General features: G+C 64.3%; 1 protein-coding gene across 2 annotated transcripts; it reads left to right on the forward strand.

Annotated features, from left to right (window-relative positions):
* Nucleotides 1-27: 27 nt before the first annotated feature.
* On the forward strand, nucleotides 28-17,071 carry PGAP2 (post-GPI attachment to proteins 2). 2 transcript variants are annotated; one of them, XM_064405034.1, is made up of 6 exons: nucleotides 28-154; nucleotides 2,000-2,173; nucleotides 3,322-3,574; nucleotides 6,777-6,883; nucleotides 16,174-16,282; nucleotides 16,792-17,071. In XM_064405034.1, the coding sequence occupies exons 2-6, from the start codon at nucleotides 2,009-2,011 to the stop codon at nucleotides 16,920-16,922; spliced, it is 765 nt and encodes a 254-aa protein (XP_064261104.1). In that variant the 5' UTR covers nucleotides 28-154; nucleotides 2,000-2,008; the 3' UTR covers nucleotides 16,923-17,071. The 2 variants fall into 2 exon arrangements, with proteins under 2 accessions (XP_064261104.1, XP_064261107.1); XM_064405037.1 differs by having other exon boundaries at nucleotides 6,777-6,871.
* The last annotated feature ends 2,053 nt before the right edge of the window (nucleotides 17,072-19,124 follow it).

Raw genomic sequence — 19,124 nt, forward strand, 5'->3', positions numbered from 1 at the left:
GTGTCGCGGCGCGCGGGAGCTTGGCCCCGCCTCTTAAAGGGGCCGCGGCGGGTTTGGGGGGCGGAGAGGAAGAGGAGGGAGAAAGGGAGGAAGAGGAGGAGGCGTGGTGGGGCTGCCGGGCCGGGCCATGGGGCAGCGCCGGGGCGGCTGAGCGGTGAGCGGGGTCCCGGGGAGGGGGTCAGTCACTGCGGGAGCCTGGGGGCGGGGGGCGCCTCAGAGGGGTGCCGGGGGTGAGCGGTACCGGGGGTGCAGCCCCTCTCCTGCAGGACAGCTCGGGGCCGTTCAACGCGAGGTACGGAGGGTTTGCCTTTTGTTTGGGCGAGCCCCCCGGGGGCAGGGAGGAGCAGGGTCGGGGGGCTCCTGCCCTGGGGGAGCTGCGGCCGAGCCCCCCAGGGAGGAGCAGGGTCTGGGGGCTCCCTTGAGGGGCCCCTGGGCCGGCCGGGACCCCCCTCCGCAGCCAGCCCCGGCCCTTTGGAGCCCCCTTTTCTCTTTGATTTGTCCTCGAATGATTCTGGTGGGGCTGGGCTCTGCGCCCCTCGGCGCTCGGGGTCGGTGCCCTCGGCGGGGCTCGCTCCCCCGCTGCCGGGGCTCCAGGTGCCCTGGGGCGCTGCCCAGACGGCTCGGGGATTGTCCGTAAATCGGATTTGTGCCGCAGCCGGGCCGTGGGGAGGGGGGACCCAGCCCGGCCGGATCCCTCGGGGCTGGGGGAGCCCTGCTGTGGGGTGTGCCCGGCTGCAGAGGGGCCGGGCCCCGCGTTCCCGAGTGACGAGCCGCGGTGTGCTGTGTGGGGCGCTTGTGCCGCCTGACCGGGGCTGTGGAGCCGTGGAACGGCCTGAGCTGAAGGGACCCACGGGGATCATTGATGGGACCCCCCAAGCCCAGCCTGGGCACCCCTGGCAGTGCTGCCAAAGGCTCCTGGAGCTCTGGCAGCCTCGGGGCCGTGCCCATTCCCTGGGCAGTGCCAGCAGCCTCTGGGGAAGAGCCTTTCACAACATCCAAGCTAACTCTGCCCTGGCCCAGCTCCAGGCAGCGCTGCCCGTGCAGAGCCGGGTGCGGCGGGGCGAGCGCGGGCCGGGGGAGCCGGGGCTGGGGGGAGCTGGGGGCTGAGGGAACGGGGCTGGGGGGAACGGTGCTGAGGGAGCCGGGGCTGAGGGGAGCCGGGGCTGTGAGAGACAGGCTGGGGAGAGCCGGGGGCTGTGGGGAGCCGGGGGCTGTGGGGAGCCGGGGGCTGTGGGGAGCCGGGGCTGTGGGGAGCCGGGGGCTGTGGGGAGCCGGGGCTGTGAGAGACAGGCTGGGGGGAGCCGGGGGCTGGGGGGAGCCGGGGGCTGTGGGGAGCCGGGGCTGTGGGGAACGGGACTGGGAGAGCCGGGGGCTGAGGGGAGCCGGGGCTGAGGGGAGCCGGGGGCTAGGGGAGCCGGGGGCTAGGGGAGCCGGGGGCTGAGGGAGCCGGGGCTGGGGGGAACGGGACTGGGGGAGCCGGGCTGTGAGAGACAGGCTGGGGGCTGGAGGAGCCGGGACTATGAGAGCCTGGCTGGGCAAGAGGGGCTGTGGGAGACAGGCTGGGGGAGAGGGGCTATGAGAATCGGGCTGGGGGTGCCACAGCTCGCGGCGGGACTGACAGCGGTGGCCCGGCTGTGTCAGCGCTGCCTCGAGCACGGGGAATGGTCTGGATGGATGCCACGGGACAGGGTTCACGTGTCCTTCCTGCCAGATCCCTCTGGAGAGCTGCAGGGACGGCCCTGCCCTGCCCTGCCCTGCTGTGTGCCTGTGGGGTCCCAGGGGGTGTGAGGGGCTGGGCTGTGTGTCTGTGGGGTCAGTCAGGGTGTGAGGGGCTGAGCCATGTGGGGTCCCTGCCCAGGGCTGTGTGGGGCTGGGTGGAATCCCAGAGTTTCCAAAAGCCCCCAGTGTCACAGAGCCCAGCCTGTGACTGATCCCCCCTTGTCACCCTGCCCGGGGCAGGACAGAGCACCCCAGTGAGACATTGCTTTGTTTTTCCCAGGTGTCCAAGATGCTGCAGGTGCCGCTGCCGCTGGATCGGGACGGGATCCTGTTCCGGCTGCGTTTCACCACGCTGGCCCTCGGCACTGTGTTCTGCCCCCTCTTTGGCTTCCTCTTCTGTGTCATCTGGTCTCTGCTCTTCAACTTCCGCGAGACCACTGCGACCCACTGTGGGGTGAGAGGCTGCCTGGGAGAAACCCGTGTGCCTGGGGGTGACAGAGCTCCTCTGTGCTCCTGGGCTCCTCTCCCTCCTCCTGGGCTCTTCTGTCTCCCCTCAGGGGTGACAGAGCTCCTGTGTGCTCCTGGGCTCCTCTCCCTCCTCCTGGGCTCTTCTGTCTCCCCTGCTGCCTCCTCTTCCTCCTTCTGGGCTCCCTTCTCCTCCTGGGTTCCTATCCATTTTCTGGATTCCTCTCTCCTGCTCTGTCTCCCTCTGGGCTCCTCTCCAGGGCTTTCCCCCCAGAGTGTTCCCGAATCCAGAACCAGCTGCATTGTTTCATGGTCCTTGTGGTGCCTCAGGACCGGCAGCAGCAGGTTTGGCTTTGTGCTGGGACTGAAGGCAGCACAGGCTGGTCAGGCTGGTGTCGGGGCTGGGCACGCTGGGGGTTACTGCAATGAGGAATAAAGGTGGGGAAGCTGAAGGGAAATGCATCGTTCTGGGGAGGGGTTGGTCCAGAGCTGCTGGAGTTCAGAGGAGCCACAGGTGTCTGGGGAGGGAGGGCCTGGAGCTCCATGTGGGATTGGCTCGGGGCTTTCAGGCTGCTGGATGAGCAGCTGGACACCGCTGGGAATGGAGGCTGGAGTCAGCTCACTCCAGCAGGAGAACGTGAGCAGGGCCTGGAGTGCCAGGAAAGGGGGAATGGCTGCCAGTGCCAGGGGGCAGGGCTGGATGGGACCTTGGCCATGAGGAATTCTTCCCTGGCAGGGTGGGCAGGGCTGGCACAGGGTGCCCAGAGCAGCTGGGGCTGCCCCTGGATCCCTGGCAGTGCCCAAGGCCAGGCTGGACACTGGGGCTGGAGCAGCCTGGCACAGTGGGAGGTGTCCCTGGTCCTTAAGGTCCTTCAGCTGAACCCATTCTGGGACTCTAGGGACAATCAGGAGTGTACAGGTGAGAAACCTGAGCAGGTACCTGGGCAGGGCCCCCAGCAGGGCTGTGGGATCCATGGCCCTGTGGGATGCACCGGGGCACTGCCATGATACATTCCCTGGCTTTGGGGCTAGGAATAACCTCATTCACAATTTAAAAAAGGACAGTTTCAGCGTCCGGGAGAGGCTGGCTGCGAGGCTGTGGCGGGTCCCTGTCCCCACGAGCCCGTGTCCCCTCAGGTGCCCAACTACCTGCCGTCCATCAGCGCGGCCATCGGCGGCGAGACCCCGCAGCGCTACGTGTGGCGCCTGTGCATCGGCCTGCACTCGGCCCCGCGCCTCCTCGTGGCCCTGGCCTACTGGAACCACTACCAGAGCTGCCACTGCCCGCACCCCCGCTACCTGCGCCTGTGCCACGCCACCCTGCTGCTCAACCTGCTCGAGAACTTCGCCCTCCTCATCCTCACCTACGTGTCCTCCACCGAAAACTATGGTAGGTGTCACGCCCCTGCCCCGCCCGGGCCCTGCCCTGCTGCGCCCTGCCTTGGGCCACTGCTTGCAATGAGGCTGCTGGGAGAGAAAAAACAGTTAAAAGCCCCCAGAGATGCCATTAGAGTTAGTAGTTGTAGAGGAATGAAGTGTGCATAGCGTGCAAATAGCCCTGCTCTTCACACAGTTCTTGGGTGCTGATGCTTGGTTGAAGCGTGGGTTCAGGCTGGGGATGGAGCCTGGACCAGGCCTTGGCACCTGGTTCCACCCAGTGCTGAGGCCTGATCCAGGCTGAGGGCGGGTCAGCGAGGTGGGGCAGAACCCATCCTGCTTCCTCTCCTTTCCCACAGCAGAGCTGGGCTCTGAGCTGGCTCTGCTCCAGCTGCCTTCACCTACCCTCCCCAGGAACTGCTGGGGAAAATTTCATAGAATCACAGAATGCCTGGTTTAGATTGGGAAGGGACCTCAGAGCCCACCCAGTGCCACCCTGCCATGGCAGGGACACCTCCCCCTGTGCCAGGCTGCTCCAGCCCCAGTGCCCAGCCTGGCCTTGGGCACTGCCAGGGATCCAGGGGCAGCCCCAGCTGCTCTGGGCACCCTGTGCCAGCCCTGCCCACCCTGCCAGGGAACAATTCCTCACTGCCAAGATCCCATCCATTGCTGCCCTCTGGCACTGGCAGCCATTCCCTGGGTGCTGTCCCTGCAGGCCTTGTCCCCAGTCCCTCTGCAGCTCTCCTGGAGCCCTTCAGGCCCTGCCAGGGGCTCTGAGCTCTCCTGGAGCTTCTCCTCTCCAGGGGAGCCCCCCCAGCTCTCCCAGCCTGGCTCCAGAGCAGAGGGGCTCCAGCCCTCTAATAGTTCCTGGAAACAGAATCTGAATTTTTCAGGTTAAATCCATGTGTCCAAAACCTGACCATAACAGGCTGGGAAATTCTCTTCCCCCACATGGTCTCATCTCAGAAGAGCATGAGTGCCAGTGCTGATCTGCAGCTGCTACTTCCTCCTAAGGTCTGGAGGAGGCACCAGGGGTTAACTGAGCACTGAAATGCAGGAGCCAGCAAGGTGGTGCTGTTGCAGTGCTGGGATAAATCTGCAGGACAGTCATGTGTTGGCTTTCCCTGCACAGCAGGATGGTGATGATGGGTATTGTGTCCAGCTGTGGGCTGGAGAGGGACTCTGAACTAAGAATGGAGTGCCAGGACAAGGGGAATGGCTTCCCACTGCCAGAGGGCAGGGCTGGATGGGATACTGGGAATTAGGAATTGTTCCCTGGAGGGTGGTGAAGGCCCCTGGATCCCTGGCAGTGTCCAACACCAGATTGGACATTGGGGCTTGGAGCAGCCTGGGACAGTGAAGGATGTCCCTGCCATGGCCCCGTGTCCCACATCCATGCCCAGGATGTCCCCATGGAAATGTTTTTAAGGTCCTTCCCAACCCAAACTGTTCTGGGGTTCAGGGCTGTGGTGCTTTGAGCAGAGTCCTGGGATCTCCCCCAGCCTTTCGGGTGAGGATGGTCCATGGTGGAGCCCAGTGACTGGGATGGCAGAGAGGAACCTCCTGCTGATGGAGGTCTCTGGTCTGGGACCTGTCCTTATCCAGCTCCTTGTCTCCTGCCAGCATTCCCTGTCCCCATGGCAAGGTGTCCCAGTGCCCCCCTGATGGCAGGGTCTGCAGCCTGACCTGCCCCAGGGGCTTCTCCAGCTTGTCCAGGCCAGGGCTCTTCCCTTGGAAATCCAGGCGCTGCTTTGAGGTTTGGCTAGCTGGGGCAGAGCCCTGGGAGCTGAGGCTGACCCACTTCCTGGGATCCTCACCCCAGACTAATCCCCAGCTCTGGGGAAAGTTTCAGCCCTGAGCTGCCGTGCTCAGGTTAATCATCCCTGCAGGACACCCCGGTCTGACCTCTCCCACCTGCTGGCACCTCACTCCTCACGTGCTTCCCTTCCCCTGCAGGGACAGGGCAGACAGGCATGGTCATTCCTGGTGTTCAGGTGGGGGAATTCAGGGTCATTCCTGGTGTTCAGGTGGGGGAATTCAGGGTCATTCCTGGTGTTCAGGTGGGGGAATTCAGGGTCATTCCTGGTGTTCAGGTGGGGGAATTCAGGGTCATTCCTGGTGTTCAGGGGGTTGGGAACTCAGGGTTATTCCTGGTGTTCAAGGGGTTGGGAATTCAGGGTTATTCCTGGTGTTCAGATGGGGGAATTCAGGGTCATTCCTGGTGTTCAGGGGGTTGGGAATTCAGGGTCATTCCTGGTGTTCAGGGGGCTGGGAATTCAGGGTCATTCCTGGTGTTCAGGGGGCTGGGAATTCAGGGTCATTCCTGGTGTTCAGGGGGCTGGGAATTCAGGGTCATTCCTGGTGTTCAGGGGGCTGGGAATTCAGGGTCATTCCTGGTGTTCAGGGGGCTGGGAATTCAGGGTCATTCCTGGTGTTCAGGTGGGGCGAATTCAGGGTCATTCCTGGTGTTCAGGGGGTTGGGAATTCAGGGTCATTCCTGGTGTTCAGGTGGGGGGAATTCAGGGTCATTCCTGGTGTTCAGGGGGTTGGGAATTCAGCCTGAGGTTCAGCTTCTGCAGAAGGGGCTGGAAGTTCCTTTTCAGAGCAGCACCTAGGAAGATCTCTCACCTGGAGGTGCAGGGGTCGTGTGGGGTTTGGGGCCTTGGGAGCAGCTCTGCCTTGGCCTTGCTCCAGCTGCTTTCCCAGCCTGATCCTGTACCTGGGCTCGTCCAGGTATGCACAAGGCAACCTCAGTGCTGCAGATGAGGCTGTTGATGCTGCTCATGGGCAGGTGGATAATGCAGGGGGCCAGAAGATGGACTTTTCTGGATTTTGGACTGGCTTACTCTGCACCCCCCCTCCCTGTGCCTCAGTTTCCCCATCCCTAGAACAACAGTGGTAATGCTAATCTGCTCTCAAGGGTCCCTGAGTTTACAGCCATGTGAAGTGATGGTCCCAGAGCACAGAAGCACCCTCCTGGCACTGTGGGATAAGTCTTCTAGGCACTTTTATCACCTTCCAGGGGCCCCTGAGGCAGCACAAGCAGGTTATGGAGCTGTGCTGTGCCTGTCTCCTGCCAAGACCCCGCTGGAGTCCCAGCATCTCCGGGGTGCTGGGGCTCCCAGCAGAGCACAAAGCCCTCCCAAACCTTGCCCCGTGTTCCCCTTGTGCTCCTGGCTTGGATTGAACAGGAAGCCTGTTGTTTGTCAATCCAGCAATCCACGAAAATGCCTTCATCGTGTTCATCACGTCGGCCCTGGGCCACATGCTGCTCACCTGCATCCTCTGGAGAATGACTAAGAAACACACAGTAAGTCCCGAGGTACAGACACTTTCCTTTCTTCTCTCTGTGCTGGGAGTGGGGAGGGGGCTCTGGGGCCATGCTGGGCGTTGGCAGGGGCTCTGGAGTGGCACTATCCAGTCTATCTTGTGTCTATCCTTGCTTGTGAAATGCCCCTGAGCAGCTGCTAGAGGAGCCAACAGCAGCAGGTGAAACAGAAGAACTCACCAAAATCCATTTACCAAAGCAAAATGGGGAGGAAGCTTTTCATTTCTTACTTTCTGGTTTTATCGTGGAACCACAGAATGGTTTGGGTGAGAAGGGACCTCAGATCCCACCCAGTGCCATGGCAGGGACACCTTCCCCTGTGCCAGGCTGCTCCAGCCCCAGTGTCCAGCCTGGCCTTTGGGCACTGCCAGGGATCCAGGGGCAGCCCCAGCTGCTCTGGGCACCCTGTGCCAGCCCTGCCCACCCTCACAGGGGAGAATTTCCTCCCAGTATCTGATTATGTTTCCATTGAGAGATCCTATTGGAAACCACTTAGCATCCCTGTGGACTGGGATTGCTCATCCCTTCTCCGTGCCTGTTTCTAAGCTGAAGTTGGCTTCCCTGTGCTGGGAATTGCTGTCCTGCAAGCTGGGAGCAGTGGGCAGCAGGAGTTCTCCCTTTGCTCCAGAATGGCTGTGAGCAGGCTGGCTCTGGCTCCTTTTCTGGGGAAGGGTCAGGGGGTGCAGGGGCTGGCTCTGGGGGCAGTGGGTCTGGTGAAAGATCCAGCCAGGGGCTCCTGGCCCCATTGCCTGGCTGCAGCTTCTGTGCTGTGCTGGTTTGTGGTGTGAGTCCTGGGCCTTGGACAGGACATCCAGGTTTGTCCTGGATTGTGGGGCAGGTGGGCAGGACATCCACGTTAGTCCTGGATTGTGGGGCAGGTGGGCAGGACATCCAGCTTGGTCCTGGATTGTGGGGCAGGTGGGCAGGACATCCAGCTTGGTCCTGGATTGTGGGGCAGGTGGGCAGGACATCCAGCTTGGTCCTGGATTGTGGGGCAGGTGGGCAGGACATCCAGCTTGGTCCTGGACTGTGGGCACTGGCAGCCACGGGCAGGGCAGGACATCCAGGTTTGAGGCTGTGAGGCCCTGTTTTTGTGCCCACGTGGCTCCAGCATGCTTGCCTTCACCTGTGGATTTGGACTGCCTGCATCTCTCTGTCCCTTCCCCTCGGGATGCTCCTCCCAGTGATCCCAGTCCAGCCCTTGTGATCCCGGTGTTAAATGGGGAGGGGTCCCAGGGCTGTGCTGCTCCAGGAAGGTGGCAGTGGGCAGAGCAGAGCCCTTGGGAGGTGTGTGCCTGTGTCCCATGCTGTGAGGCTGGCGAGGGCTGGACAAGCCTCTCCCAAGGGGCTGTGAGCAGGGCTGCAGGGTGGGTGCTGTGCCTGGGGCCTGTTCCCAGCAGGATGAGTGCTGGGGGGCCCAGCTCTGCAGCCCTGTCAGGATGAGTGCTGGGGTTCCCAGCTCGGCAATCCCAGCAGGATGAGTGCTTGGGCCCAGCTCTGCAATCCCAGCAGGATGAGTGCTGGGGACCCAGCTCTGCAGTCCCAGCAGGATGAGTGCTGGGGGGCCCAGCTCTGCAATCCCAGCAGGATGAGTGCTGGGGCCCAGCTCTGCAATCCCAGCAGGATGAGTGCTGGGGCCCAGCTCTGCAATCCCAGCAGGATGAGTGCTGGGGCCCAGCTCTGCAATCCCAGCAGGATGAGTGCTGGGGCCCAGCTCTGCAATCCCAGCAGGATGAGTGCTGGGGCCCAGCTCTGCAATCCCAGCAGGATGAGTGCTGGGGTTCCCAGCTCTGCAGTCCCAGCAGGATGAGTGCTGGGGCCCAGCTCTGCAATCCCAGCAGGATGAGTGCTGGGGGCCCAGCTCTGCAGCCCTGTCAGGATGAGTGTTGGGGGCTGAGCTCTGCAGTCCCAGCAGGATGAGTGCTGGGGCCCAGCTCTGCAGCCCTGTCAGGATGAGTGCTGGGGGCCCAGCTCTGCAATCCCAGCAGGATGAGTGCTTGGGCCCAGCTCTGCAGTCCAGGAGCAGCTCCTGCTCCGTCACACTTCTTGTCCTCCCCTTCCGCCAATTCACCAAGCGTGTCCCTGCTGCCTGACTCCAGAGGCCTGGGAAAGAAGCTTCCAGCAGCTGTTTGGCTGTAAGGCTCCTTAGGAAAGAGGCTTGTGGAGATGCTGAGGCCCTCCTCGTTCACTGGGAAGTGATTTGTTCTCTCTGCTGATATGGGAATAGCGGGAGCTTGTAGTCATTCCCTGGCAGCTTTCCCACAGCTTCCTTTATTTCTGTCATATTGTTGTGGCTTGTCTTTTTTCTGGGTGAGACCTCTGAGGCTCTGCATCTCCTCCCCTGCCACGTCACCCACTGGGGCTGGTTCATCTCCCCTGCAATGGGCAGGGGTGAGGCACCCCAGATCCTGGGCTCAGCTCTGGGCCCCTCGGGACCAGAGAGCCTTTGGAGGGCTGGAGCATGGCCAGGGAGGGGAATGCAGCTGGGGAAGGGGCTGAAGGAGCTCAGCCTGGAGCAAAGGAGGCTCAGGGGTGACTTTCTGGCTCTGTACAACTCCTGACAGGAGGGGACAGCCGGGGGTGTTGGGCCCTGCTCCCAGGGAACAGGGACAGGACAGGAGCAATCATCCTCAAGCTGTACCGGGGAGGTTCACACTGGATATTGGGAAAATTGCTTCCTAGGCAGGGCTGTCCAGCCCTGGCACGGCTGCCCAGGCCAGGGCTGGAGTCACATCCCTGCAGGGATTTTACAGCCATGTGGATGTGACACTTGGGGACATGGGTTAATGTGGCCTTGGCACTGCTGGGTGCAGTGGCACTCTGGTCTCAGAGGGATTTTCCTGCCTCCTTGGTTTCTGTGACTCTACCCATGGACTGAAGGAATCTGCACATCCGTGGGGCAGGGAACGTGGTGACACCTTGGCTGAGCGTGCCACCACCTGGCACAGTGCCACCAGTCACTTCCTCCTCCCATCCTGGCACACCCTGCTGCTGGAGGGGAGCTGCGTGGTCCCCCCAAAGCTGGGGGTTTGCCCGAGGAGACAGGAGCCCTCCAGGGCCAGCCCTGACCCGAGGCCACGGGGGCTGTGGTGTCCCTGTGCCAGCTCGGGTGTCCCTGTGCCAGCTCGGGTGTCCCTGTGCCAGCTCCGGTGTCCCCGCCCGCTCCATGCGCGGCCACAGGATGGAGCTGTCGCCCAGGGCACGGCGGTGGCGGGTAGGGGAAGGGGTGACACAGCTCCCAGACCGGCTGTGTCGGGGTGAAGATGGCACAGTGCCTGTCACACCACCAGGCGTCACCTTTGGCTAAGGCACTTCGGGTCACTCTGCAGCTGCGCGTTGGGCTCGTACCGCCCGGCATTCCCACGGATCCTCCGGGCTGAGCAGGGTCTCCTGGGGCTTGTCCCACTCTCTGCCTGGATTCCTCAGGCCCCAAGCCCTCTGCTCACGGCTGGTGGCCCTGGCAGGCTCGGCACAGCTCCCGTGACAGCCGCGGCTTGCCTGGCTCGGCAGGGCGGGACACGGGCGTGCCACTGCCACATCCGAGGGCTTGGGCAGCCCAGCCATGCTCCTGGGGCTGCTTAAGGCCAGGGCACAGCTGTCCCTCCGTGTGCATCACGGCACCTTGGGGACAGACTCTGGCTCTGTTTGTGTCCCTTGTGGGCCCTTTGTTCACATTTGCTGTCCCCAGCCCTGGAGCTGGCGATGGCAGGAGGGGACAGGCGAGGGATGGCTCCGGTCCCACGGTGTTCTGTCCTTCCCTCCTCCCCAGCAGAGGGTCCCCACAGGGTTCAGGTTCTCCAGGGCCAAACCTGGGACCATCTCCAGGACAAGCTCCGTGTGGGGAGCTGGAAGGAGGAGGGAACAGGGGGCTGTGCCATCCCCGCCCCACAGCTGGCACTGCTTTGAGTGCTGCTGGCAGGGATGAAGCTCCCCAGCTCTGGCATTGTAGCAGGGACAGGAATTGGTCTTGCAAAAGCTTCTCATCCGGCGGGGCTCCTGTTGCAACTGCTGCTCTGCGAGGCAGGAAGGTGCAGAGGAACTGGTTTGCAATGGGGAAGTACAGGCGGTTTCCAGTTTCGAGGTGGCAAATGGTGAGAGAAAGGAAAACAAAGCTCTGTGGGAGGGGAGAAAGAGAAAAGGAGAGGAGGGGGCAAAGCAGAGGCGGGAGATTCTGTGGAAAAGGGAAATGGAGCCTGGGAGCTTTCATCTGTGGCTGATCACTGCACCCCATGGTTGGTGCTCGGCCATGGTGTGGCAGTGCCCACCTGGGCTGGCAGCTCTGCTGTTCCTGGCTGGCTGCTCGCCCTTAAAACCCTCCTTCCCCCAGCCCTGAGCTGCAGAGCTGGGCAGTGGGGCAGAGCAGTTTCACTTCTTGTTTGCAAACACACTTTCCCCCCCCCCCAGCTCAGGGCTGGTGGCCCCAGCAGACACCAGTGTGTGCATGTGGTGGCCACCAGGCTGGCTGGCTCAGGCCATCAGAGGGGTCACAGAGATGCTCACAGGGCTGGAGCCCCTCTGGAGCCAGGCTGGCAGAGCTGGGGGGGCTCCCCTGGAGAGGAGAAGCTCCAGGAGAGCTCAGAGCCCCTGGCAGGGCCTGAAGGGGCTCCAGGAGAGCTGCAGAGGGACTGGGGACAAGGCCTGCAGGGACAGCACCCAGGGAATGGCTGCCAGTGCCAGAGGGCAGCAATGGATGGGATCTTGGCAATGAGGAATTGTTCCTGGCAGGGTGGGCAGGGCTGGCACAGGGTGCCCAGAGCAGCTGGGGCTGCCCCTGGATCCCTGGCAGTGCCCAAGGCCAGGCTGGGCACTGGGGCTGGAGCAGCCTGGCACAGTGGGATGTGTCCCTGCATGGCAAGGGTGGCACTGGGTGGGCTTTAAGGTCACTTCTAGTCCATGCTGTGGCTAGTGGAGCTGGCTCCTGCTGTGCCACAGGCCCCTGGGCTCTGTCCCACAATGTCCCACTCCCCTGGCATCCGCAGGGCACACGGGCTGAGCCCGGCCCAGGCTGCAGCCAGTGCACAGGCACGGGAGCTTCTGGGGCACTGCCCCTGTGTCCCCCGGGCCCAGCTGAGCCCCAGAGCTGGAGCAGGGTCCCTGAGCTGTGTCGCTGCCCGGCAGGGCTGTGTGAGCACAGGCACCACAAGCACCTCGGTGACCACGCGTGGTTTCACCCCGGCTCCTCGCGGCAGCGCTGCCGTGCCTCAGACGAGCCCTCTATAAATAGCTGAGCTCCGTGTGGGGCCCTTCGGCCCCGGGCTCTCTGCACAGCCCCGGAAACCTCCAGGGCAGCTGGGACTGGTGTGTGACACACAGCCCTGCAGGTGCCACTTGTCCCTCAGAAAGGGACGCTGGCTGTGGCTCCGGGCTGAACCAGTCCCTGCAGAGTGAGCTGTTGCCATTTGAGATCTCTGTCATCCCTGTCCCCGTCAGGAACTGGGGGCTAGGCACACTCCTCCTCTCTGGAGGCAGTGCAAGAAGCAGGAGGCTCCTGTGCCTCCTTGCTGGTAGCTGACAGCAGCCACCTCAGCCCTCAGAGATGCATTTACAGAGCGTGGCCCAGACTGGGAGCAGCATCCCAGAGCGTGTCCTGGGCTGGGAGCAGCATCCCAGAGCGTGGCACAGGCTGGGAGCAGCATCCCAGAGCGCGCCCTGGGCTGGGAGCAGCATCCCAGAGCGTGGCACAGGCTGGGAGCAGCATCCCAGAGCATGGCCCGGGCAGGGAGCAGCATCCCAGAGCGTGCCCGGGCTGGGAGCAGCATCCCAGAGCGTGCCCTGGGCTGGGAGCAGCATCCCAGAGCGTGCCCGGGCTGGGAGCAGCATCCCAGAGCATGGCCCGGACAGGGAGCAGCATCCCAGAGCGTGGCCCGGGCTGGGAGCAGCATCCCAGAGCGTGGCACAGGCTGGGAGCAGCATCCCAGAGCGTGGCCTGGGCTGGGAGCAGCATCCCAGAGCATGGCCTGGGCTGGGAGCAGCATCCCAGAGCGTGGCACAGGCTGGGAGCAGCATCCCAGAGCATGGCCCAGGCTGGGAGCAGCATCCCAGAGCGTGGCACAGGCTGGGAGCAGCATCCCAGAGCGTGGCACAGGCTGGGAGCAGCATCCCAGAGCGTGCCCGGGCTGGGAGCAGCATCCCAGAGCGTGGCACAGGCTGGGAGCAGCATCCCAGAGCATGTCCTGGGCTGGGAGCAGCATCCCAGAGCATGGCCCGGGCAGGGAGCAGCATCCCAGAGCGTGGCACAGGCTGGGAGCAGCATCCCAGAGCGTGGCCCGGGCTGGGAGCAGCATCCCAGAGCGTGGCACAGGCTGGGAGCAGCATCCCAGAGCATGGCCTGGGCTGGGAGCAGCATCCCAGAGCATGGCCTGGGCTGGGAGCAGCATCCCAGAGCATGGCCTGGGCTGGGAGCAGCATCCCAGAGCATGGCCTGGGCTGGGAGCAGCATCCCAGAGCGTGGCACAGGCTGGGAGCAGCATCCCAGAGCATGGCCCGGGCTGGGAGCAGCCCCTCTCTCCTCCCCAGAGTGTCCAGCCTCCTGCTCCTGACTCACCTTCGCCTGCTGGGGAACGTGCCTCAGCTCCGGCCCGCCAGCTGGGCACTAAATATAATTCCCCTGTGCTTTTCTGAGCCAGACACACATGCAGCCACGGGGGTGGCTGTGTCACACTGCTTGCAGGGGCCACGGCTGCCCCGGTCTGTCTTGCCAGGAGGAAGTTGGCAGCCCCAGCTGTGCCAGCCCCAGCCAGGACACAGAGGAGCCTGGCACCAACTCAGCTTGGAGCACCCTGTCCTTGGGATTTTCTAATCCCCCTTTTTCCTTACAGGCAGCCAGAGTTTGGTGGCTTCTTGCCAGGGTGCTTGGAGCTGCCAGCTCCTCTCCAGGGCTCTGACCTGGGGGTTCCTGCTCCTGTCCCAGCTGAGCAATCCCAATTGCCCTCCTCTGGCCACCGTCTGGCTCCCGGGGTTGTCCCCAGGTGGGGGATCCCCACAAAGCTGGGCCCAGGGGAAGCAGGGACAGTGCCTGGCACTGCCTGGGCCCTGAGCAGGGTGGTGGGTCCAGCCCACGGCAGCGAGGGGTTGGGCAGCTCCTGGAGCTCCCACCGTGCTGCCTGAAGCGTGGGCTGGCCCTTTCCCCTCCTCCTGCAGGGTGGCACTGCAGCTCCCACATCCCACGGGGGTCTGTGCCTGTGCCCCCTGCCCGTGCTCCTGCAGGGACCTTCCCCGAGGTGCCACCTTCCAAACCAGCTCTGCTCAGCATCCTGGCATGTCACCAGGTGCCACCTCCTGGGGACCCTGCCCTGTGATCCCCTGGCGCTGGGCTGAGCCAGCTGCTGCCCTGGAATTAGGGATTAACACCTAATTATCCGTGTGATAATCCTCGGCCCAGACCGGGAGAGGGGGAGCTCAGAGGGCACCCCGCGGCGCAGGGTCACCGTGGGGACCCGGGGTGGCTCCCACAGGGCCACCTCAGGGTGCTGCAGCAGGAGCAGGGCGGTGGGGCTGGGTGACCCGAGCTGTTCCCTGCCTCGGTGCTCCCGGGAGGAGCAGCTGCCTGCTGGCCCCGGCGGGTCCCTGGTGGCCCCGGCGGGTCCCTGATGGCCCTGGTGGGTCCCTGGTGCCCCCAGCGGGTCCCTGGTGGCCTTGGCAGGTCCCTGGTGGCCCCGGCAGGTCCCTGGTGGCCCCGGCAGGTCCCTGGTGCCCCCGGCGGGTCCCTGGTGCCCCTGGCAGGTCCCTGGTGCCCCGGCAGGTCCCTGGTGGCCCCGGCGGGTCCCTGGTGCCCCGGCAGGTCCCTGATGCCCTTGGCGGGTCCCTGGTGCCCCCGGCAGGTCCCTGATGCCCTTGGCGGGTCCCTGGTGCCCCCGGCAGGTCCCTGATGCCCTTGGCGGGTCCCTGGTGCCCCGGCAGGTCCCTGGTGCCCCGGCAGGGCTGTGTGGGTGCGGCGGGGCTCAGCGCAGCCGTTTGCCGTGGGAGCGCGGTGGCAGCGCGGTGGCAGCGGCTGTTCCGAGCCGCTTTTCCGGTGTGAAACTCGGCACCGCGCCCCGCTCGGGGCTGGGAGCTGCCGGTGCCAGCGCTGCTGCTCGCACCCCGCGCTGGCTGAGCTGCTGCTGGCCGAGGCACCCGCGGTCCCAGCAGGAAGGACCAGCCCCGGCCCCGTGCGCTGGAGCTGGCGTCACCCGCGTGTCCCCGCGTGGTGAGGTGAATCCGTCCTTCCTCTCTGGGTTTTCCTGCCTGCCCGAGCCCCTGGCACGCGTTCTGGGGGTGATGGAAAGTGTGATGGGGCAATTTAAATTTTCCTTGTTATCAGCACTCCCGCAGAATGGAATCTTTGTCTCACGTGAGGCGTCGGGCGAGGGGGAAATTCCCCTCCCACCTGTACCAGCCAGGGTGTCTGTGGCATCCCCAGCTCCTTCTGTGGGGCTGTTCCCCCTTGCAGCCCCCTGCTCCAGGGCTCCTATGCCCCCTCAGGGCTCCAGACGTGACTTGGGGTTCCTCTGCCCCCCCAGGCTGTAGGATCCTTATCCATCACCCTCGGTGTGGTGGGAGAAATAGAGGAAGGGAACTGGAGCCAGTACCTGCTGTGGCTGCCGGGGGTCACTGCACCCACAGCCCCCCGCTTTGGGGTGCTGGGTGTGGGCTGGGGACCCTCACAGGGGACAGGCCTGGCCCCTGGCTTGTCACAAAGGCTGAGCTCTGGGGACAGAAGCAGTGAGCTGGGGGTGTGGGGCTGCTGGCAGCGTCTCCAGGCTCTGTTCCTGCCCCACCAGAGGTGGTGCTGGGGGGCAGGATGGGGCCCCTCCGGTGCCAGGGCGTGCTGGGTGAGCTCTGCAGCACAGCACCCGCCCCGGCTGCCACCCTTCATGTGGTTTCCTCCTCCCTGCTGCTGTTGTGGGTGAGGGGGTGCAACACCCGGTGAATTCCCTGTGCCCTGGGGCCACCTGCAGCCACCTGGGCCAGGCGATCTGCCTCTGATAGAGCCTTGGCCCATCCTCGAGGAGTCCCCTGAGCACCCCAGCACCCACCCACATTTGCTGGGACCCCGTGGCTCCCTCACACCCTATATCTCCATGTAGGTGTGAGCCCTGTGTGCCCCTGGCATCACCCAGCCCTGCCCAGGCCACGCCTGGGGCTGGCCTGGGGGGCTCTGCACAAGAGCCAGGGTGCAGAGACCCCTGGGCTGTGTGGGGCCAGGGCAGAGCTTTTATGGGGTGGGATGGGATAATGGGACGGGACAGGATGGGATGGGATGGGATGGGACGGGATGGCATCACCCAGCCCTTGGCCTCTTCCAGGAGCGCAAGTCGTACAAGTGGAAGCAGCTGCTCTTCTTCTTCACCTTCATCACGTTCGCGTTCGCCGTGTGCGTTTACTTCCACCACAACTGGTACTGCGGCCCTGGAGGTGAGGGGGCTGCTGGGGGCGTGTGGGGAAGGGGCTGGGAGGTCACGGAATCGCTGAATCACAGGGTCATTAAGGCTGGAAGAGATCCCTGGGATCAGCAAGTCCCAGCTGTGCCCATGGCAGACATCCTTCAGATCCCACGTGGCAATCCCAGAGTCCCCTCCCAGCCCAGGCAGTGCCAGCTGTGTCCCATGCCCACCCTGTCCCCAGCCCAGAGCACTCAGTGCCACCTCCAGGGGACACCTGCAGGGATGTGCAGCCCCTTCCAAGGCCTGACCACCCCATCTATGAAAAAATTCCTTCTGGTGTCTGACATCCTCCTAATGGGGTGCCTTGCCTTCCAAGTCCCAGCCCAGGGGAGCTCCAGGTGCCCAGCCACGCTTCTTCCCTGGTGGGGCCAAGCCCCCAGCCCTGCTCTGCTGTCCCAAGCAGGTGGCCCAGAGTCCCCCCCAGCTCCTGGGGCACATGCAGCTGTGGGCCCCCCTCACCTGCCGTGTTTCCTCCCCCAGTGTACACTGTCTTCGCCTTCCTGGAGTACCTGGTTGTGCTCTCCAACATGGCCTTCCACATGACTGCCTTCTGGGACTTTGGCAACAAGGAGCTGGTGGTGAGCTCGCTGCTGGAGGACAAGCACTTCTAGCCAGCCCCGCTGCTGGGGCTCCTCCTCCCTGTCCTGCCAGGGCTGGGTGTTTGCTGTGGAGCTGCTGCCAGGACCCTGCCGAGACCCCTGAGTGTCTGTCCCTGCTGCAGGACCCCCTGTCCTGGCTCCTGCCAGCCCCAGGAGGGCAGGACAGAGGAGGAGCAAGGACCTGCTGCCTGTTGCTTTGGAGAATGCTCCAGGGAGAGCAGGATGCTGCTCCCGGTGTCGGGGCACAGGGTCCAGCCCTGCCCTGTCCTTTCTTGGCCTGGGGGCTCTCATGGTTCCTCCTCCAGGCTGGGGGTCTTGGGGCAAGTCCTCAAAAAGGCTGGTGGCCTTTCGGGCTGGCTTCAGGCGCTGGTCTCCCACTGGACTGGGGCAGGGTCCTGGCCCATCTGTGCCTGAGAGCCCAGGAGGGCAGCGGGAGGGTGCTGGGCTGTGCAGGGACTGCCTGGAGCAGGGTGGGGCACACAGGGCAGAGCAGGGTGGGGCACACGGGGCAGAGCAGGGTGGCAGCACACGGGGCAGAGCAGGGTGGCAGCACACAGGGCAGAGCAAGTGCTAGGAGCATCCATGGCTCACTCCTGCCTTTCCCAGAAGCCCCCCCAGTAGCACAGGCTGTTCCAGGGGTGCTGTGCCCCTTCCAGCCCAGTCTGAGGAGGAAGGGTGAGTGTGCTGGTGCTGGAGGTCTTTGCCCCAGTGTCCCCATGGCTTCCCCTGTGCCGTGGGGCTGGGGCTGGGAACTGCTGGGGTTCAGCAGTGGCCCCAGTGTGCAGCTCTGCCTGCCAGGGCACAGGGGACATGGCTGGGTGGCAGATGGGGGCTGACAGTGTCCCCAAGCTGCTCCTGCGATGCTGCTGGAAGGGGCACCTGGAGCTGTCTTGATTTTGGGGAGGTCTGCACTTGCCAGGGCTCATCCCACCCCATGCCTGGCCAGTGAGGGTCCCTCCCTGCCCTTCCACTGAGCACAGCCACCACCGAGAGTCCCCTGGGGTGTCCCAGTGCCCGTCCCAGGGCTGGGCAGAGCCTCCTGCAGCGGGAGCTGCGGGGCCCTGGCAGAGCTGGGGCCGAGCTGGCTTTGAGCAGGTCCTGCTGCACGTGTCCATCGTCAGTGTCCCCATCCGTGGGCTCCATCCGTGTCCCTGCATGCGTGTGACGCGCTGCCCCGCGGCGCCTTGGCTTTGAGGTGGAAATAAAGCACTGAGTATTTTTGTGAGCTCTCAGCAGCCTCCATAGCATTTCCACCTGGCCCAGCCTGGCACAGCCCTGGAACAGGCAGCAGGTCCAGACCAGCACCTTGGGCAGGTTGGGGGCTGCAGTGGGGGGCAGGACGTGGACTCTGGGGCTGCAGTGTGGGAGGTGGATCCTGGCTGTTGGAGCTGGGGTGCAAGATGTGACCCCTGGGTTCTGGGTGTGGGGTGTGGATCCCTGGAGCTGGGGCTCAGGATGCAGATCCCTGTAGGATGTGGATTGCTGGGGTGTGGAATGTGAATCCTGGGTGCTGGAGTGCAAGGTGCGAAATGTGAATCCTTGGTGCTGGGGTGCAGGGTGTGGATCTCTGGGGTGTGGAATGTGAATCCTGGGTGTGGGGTGTGGGGTGTGGATCCTGGGGTGTGGAATGTGAATCCTGGGTGTGGGGTGTGGATCTCTGGGGTGTGGAATGTGAATCCTGGGTGCTGGAGTGCAAGATGTGGAATGTGAATCCTTGGTGCTGGGGTGCAGGGTGTGGATCGCTGGGGTGTGGGATGTGAATCCTGGGGTGTGGGGTGTGGATCGCTGGGGTGTGGGGTGTGGATCTCTGGGGTGTGGAATGTAAATCCTGGGGTGTGGAATGTAAATCCTGGGGTGTGGTGTGTGGATCGCTGGGGTGTGGGCTCTGGGTCCTGCCTCTTGGGGCTGTGGTGTGGGACGCGGCCCTGGGTGCCGGACGGAGCCCGGGAAGGCTCGGCAGGGCTGGAGCCGGCCAGGAGCCGGGCTGGAGGCGTGGGACGGAGCCCAGCCCGCAGCCGCCGGCCCCGCTCCGCCCGGCTCCTGGGAACGCCGGCTTGGCTGCGGATCCCGCAGATCTCAGGGATGCTGCGGGGCCAGGGCCGGCACAGCCCGGGGCACGGGGCCGGGAGCCGGGAGGGCCGGGGCAGGGCAGGGGCAGGGGCAGGGGAGTGCCGGGGGCTCCGTCCCTCCTGCCCCGGGCCATGGCGAGCCCTG

This window comes from Passer domesticus, chromosome 2 (genome assembly GCF_036417665.1).
Source record: "Passer domesticus isolate bPasDom1 chromosome 2, bPasDom1.hap1, whole genome shotgun sequence".
Lineage (NCBI taxonomy): Eukaryota > Metazoa > Chordata > Aves > Passeriformes > Passeridae > Passer > Passer domesticus.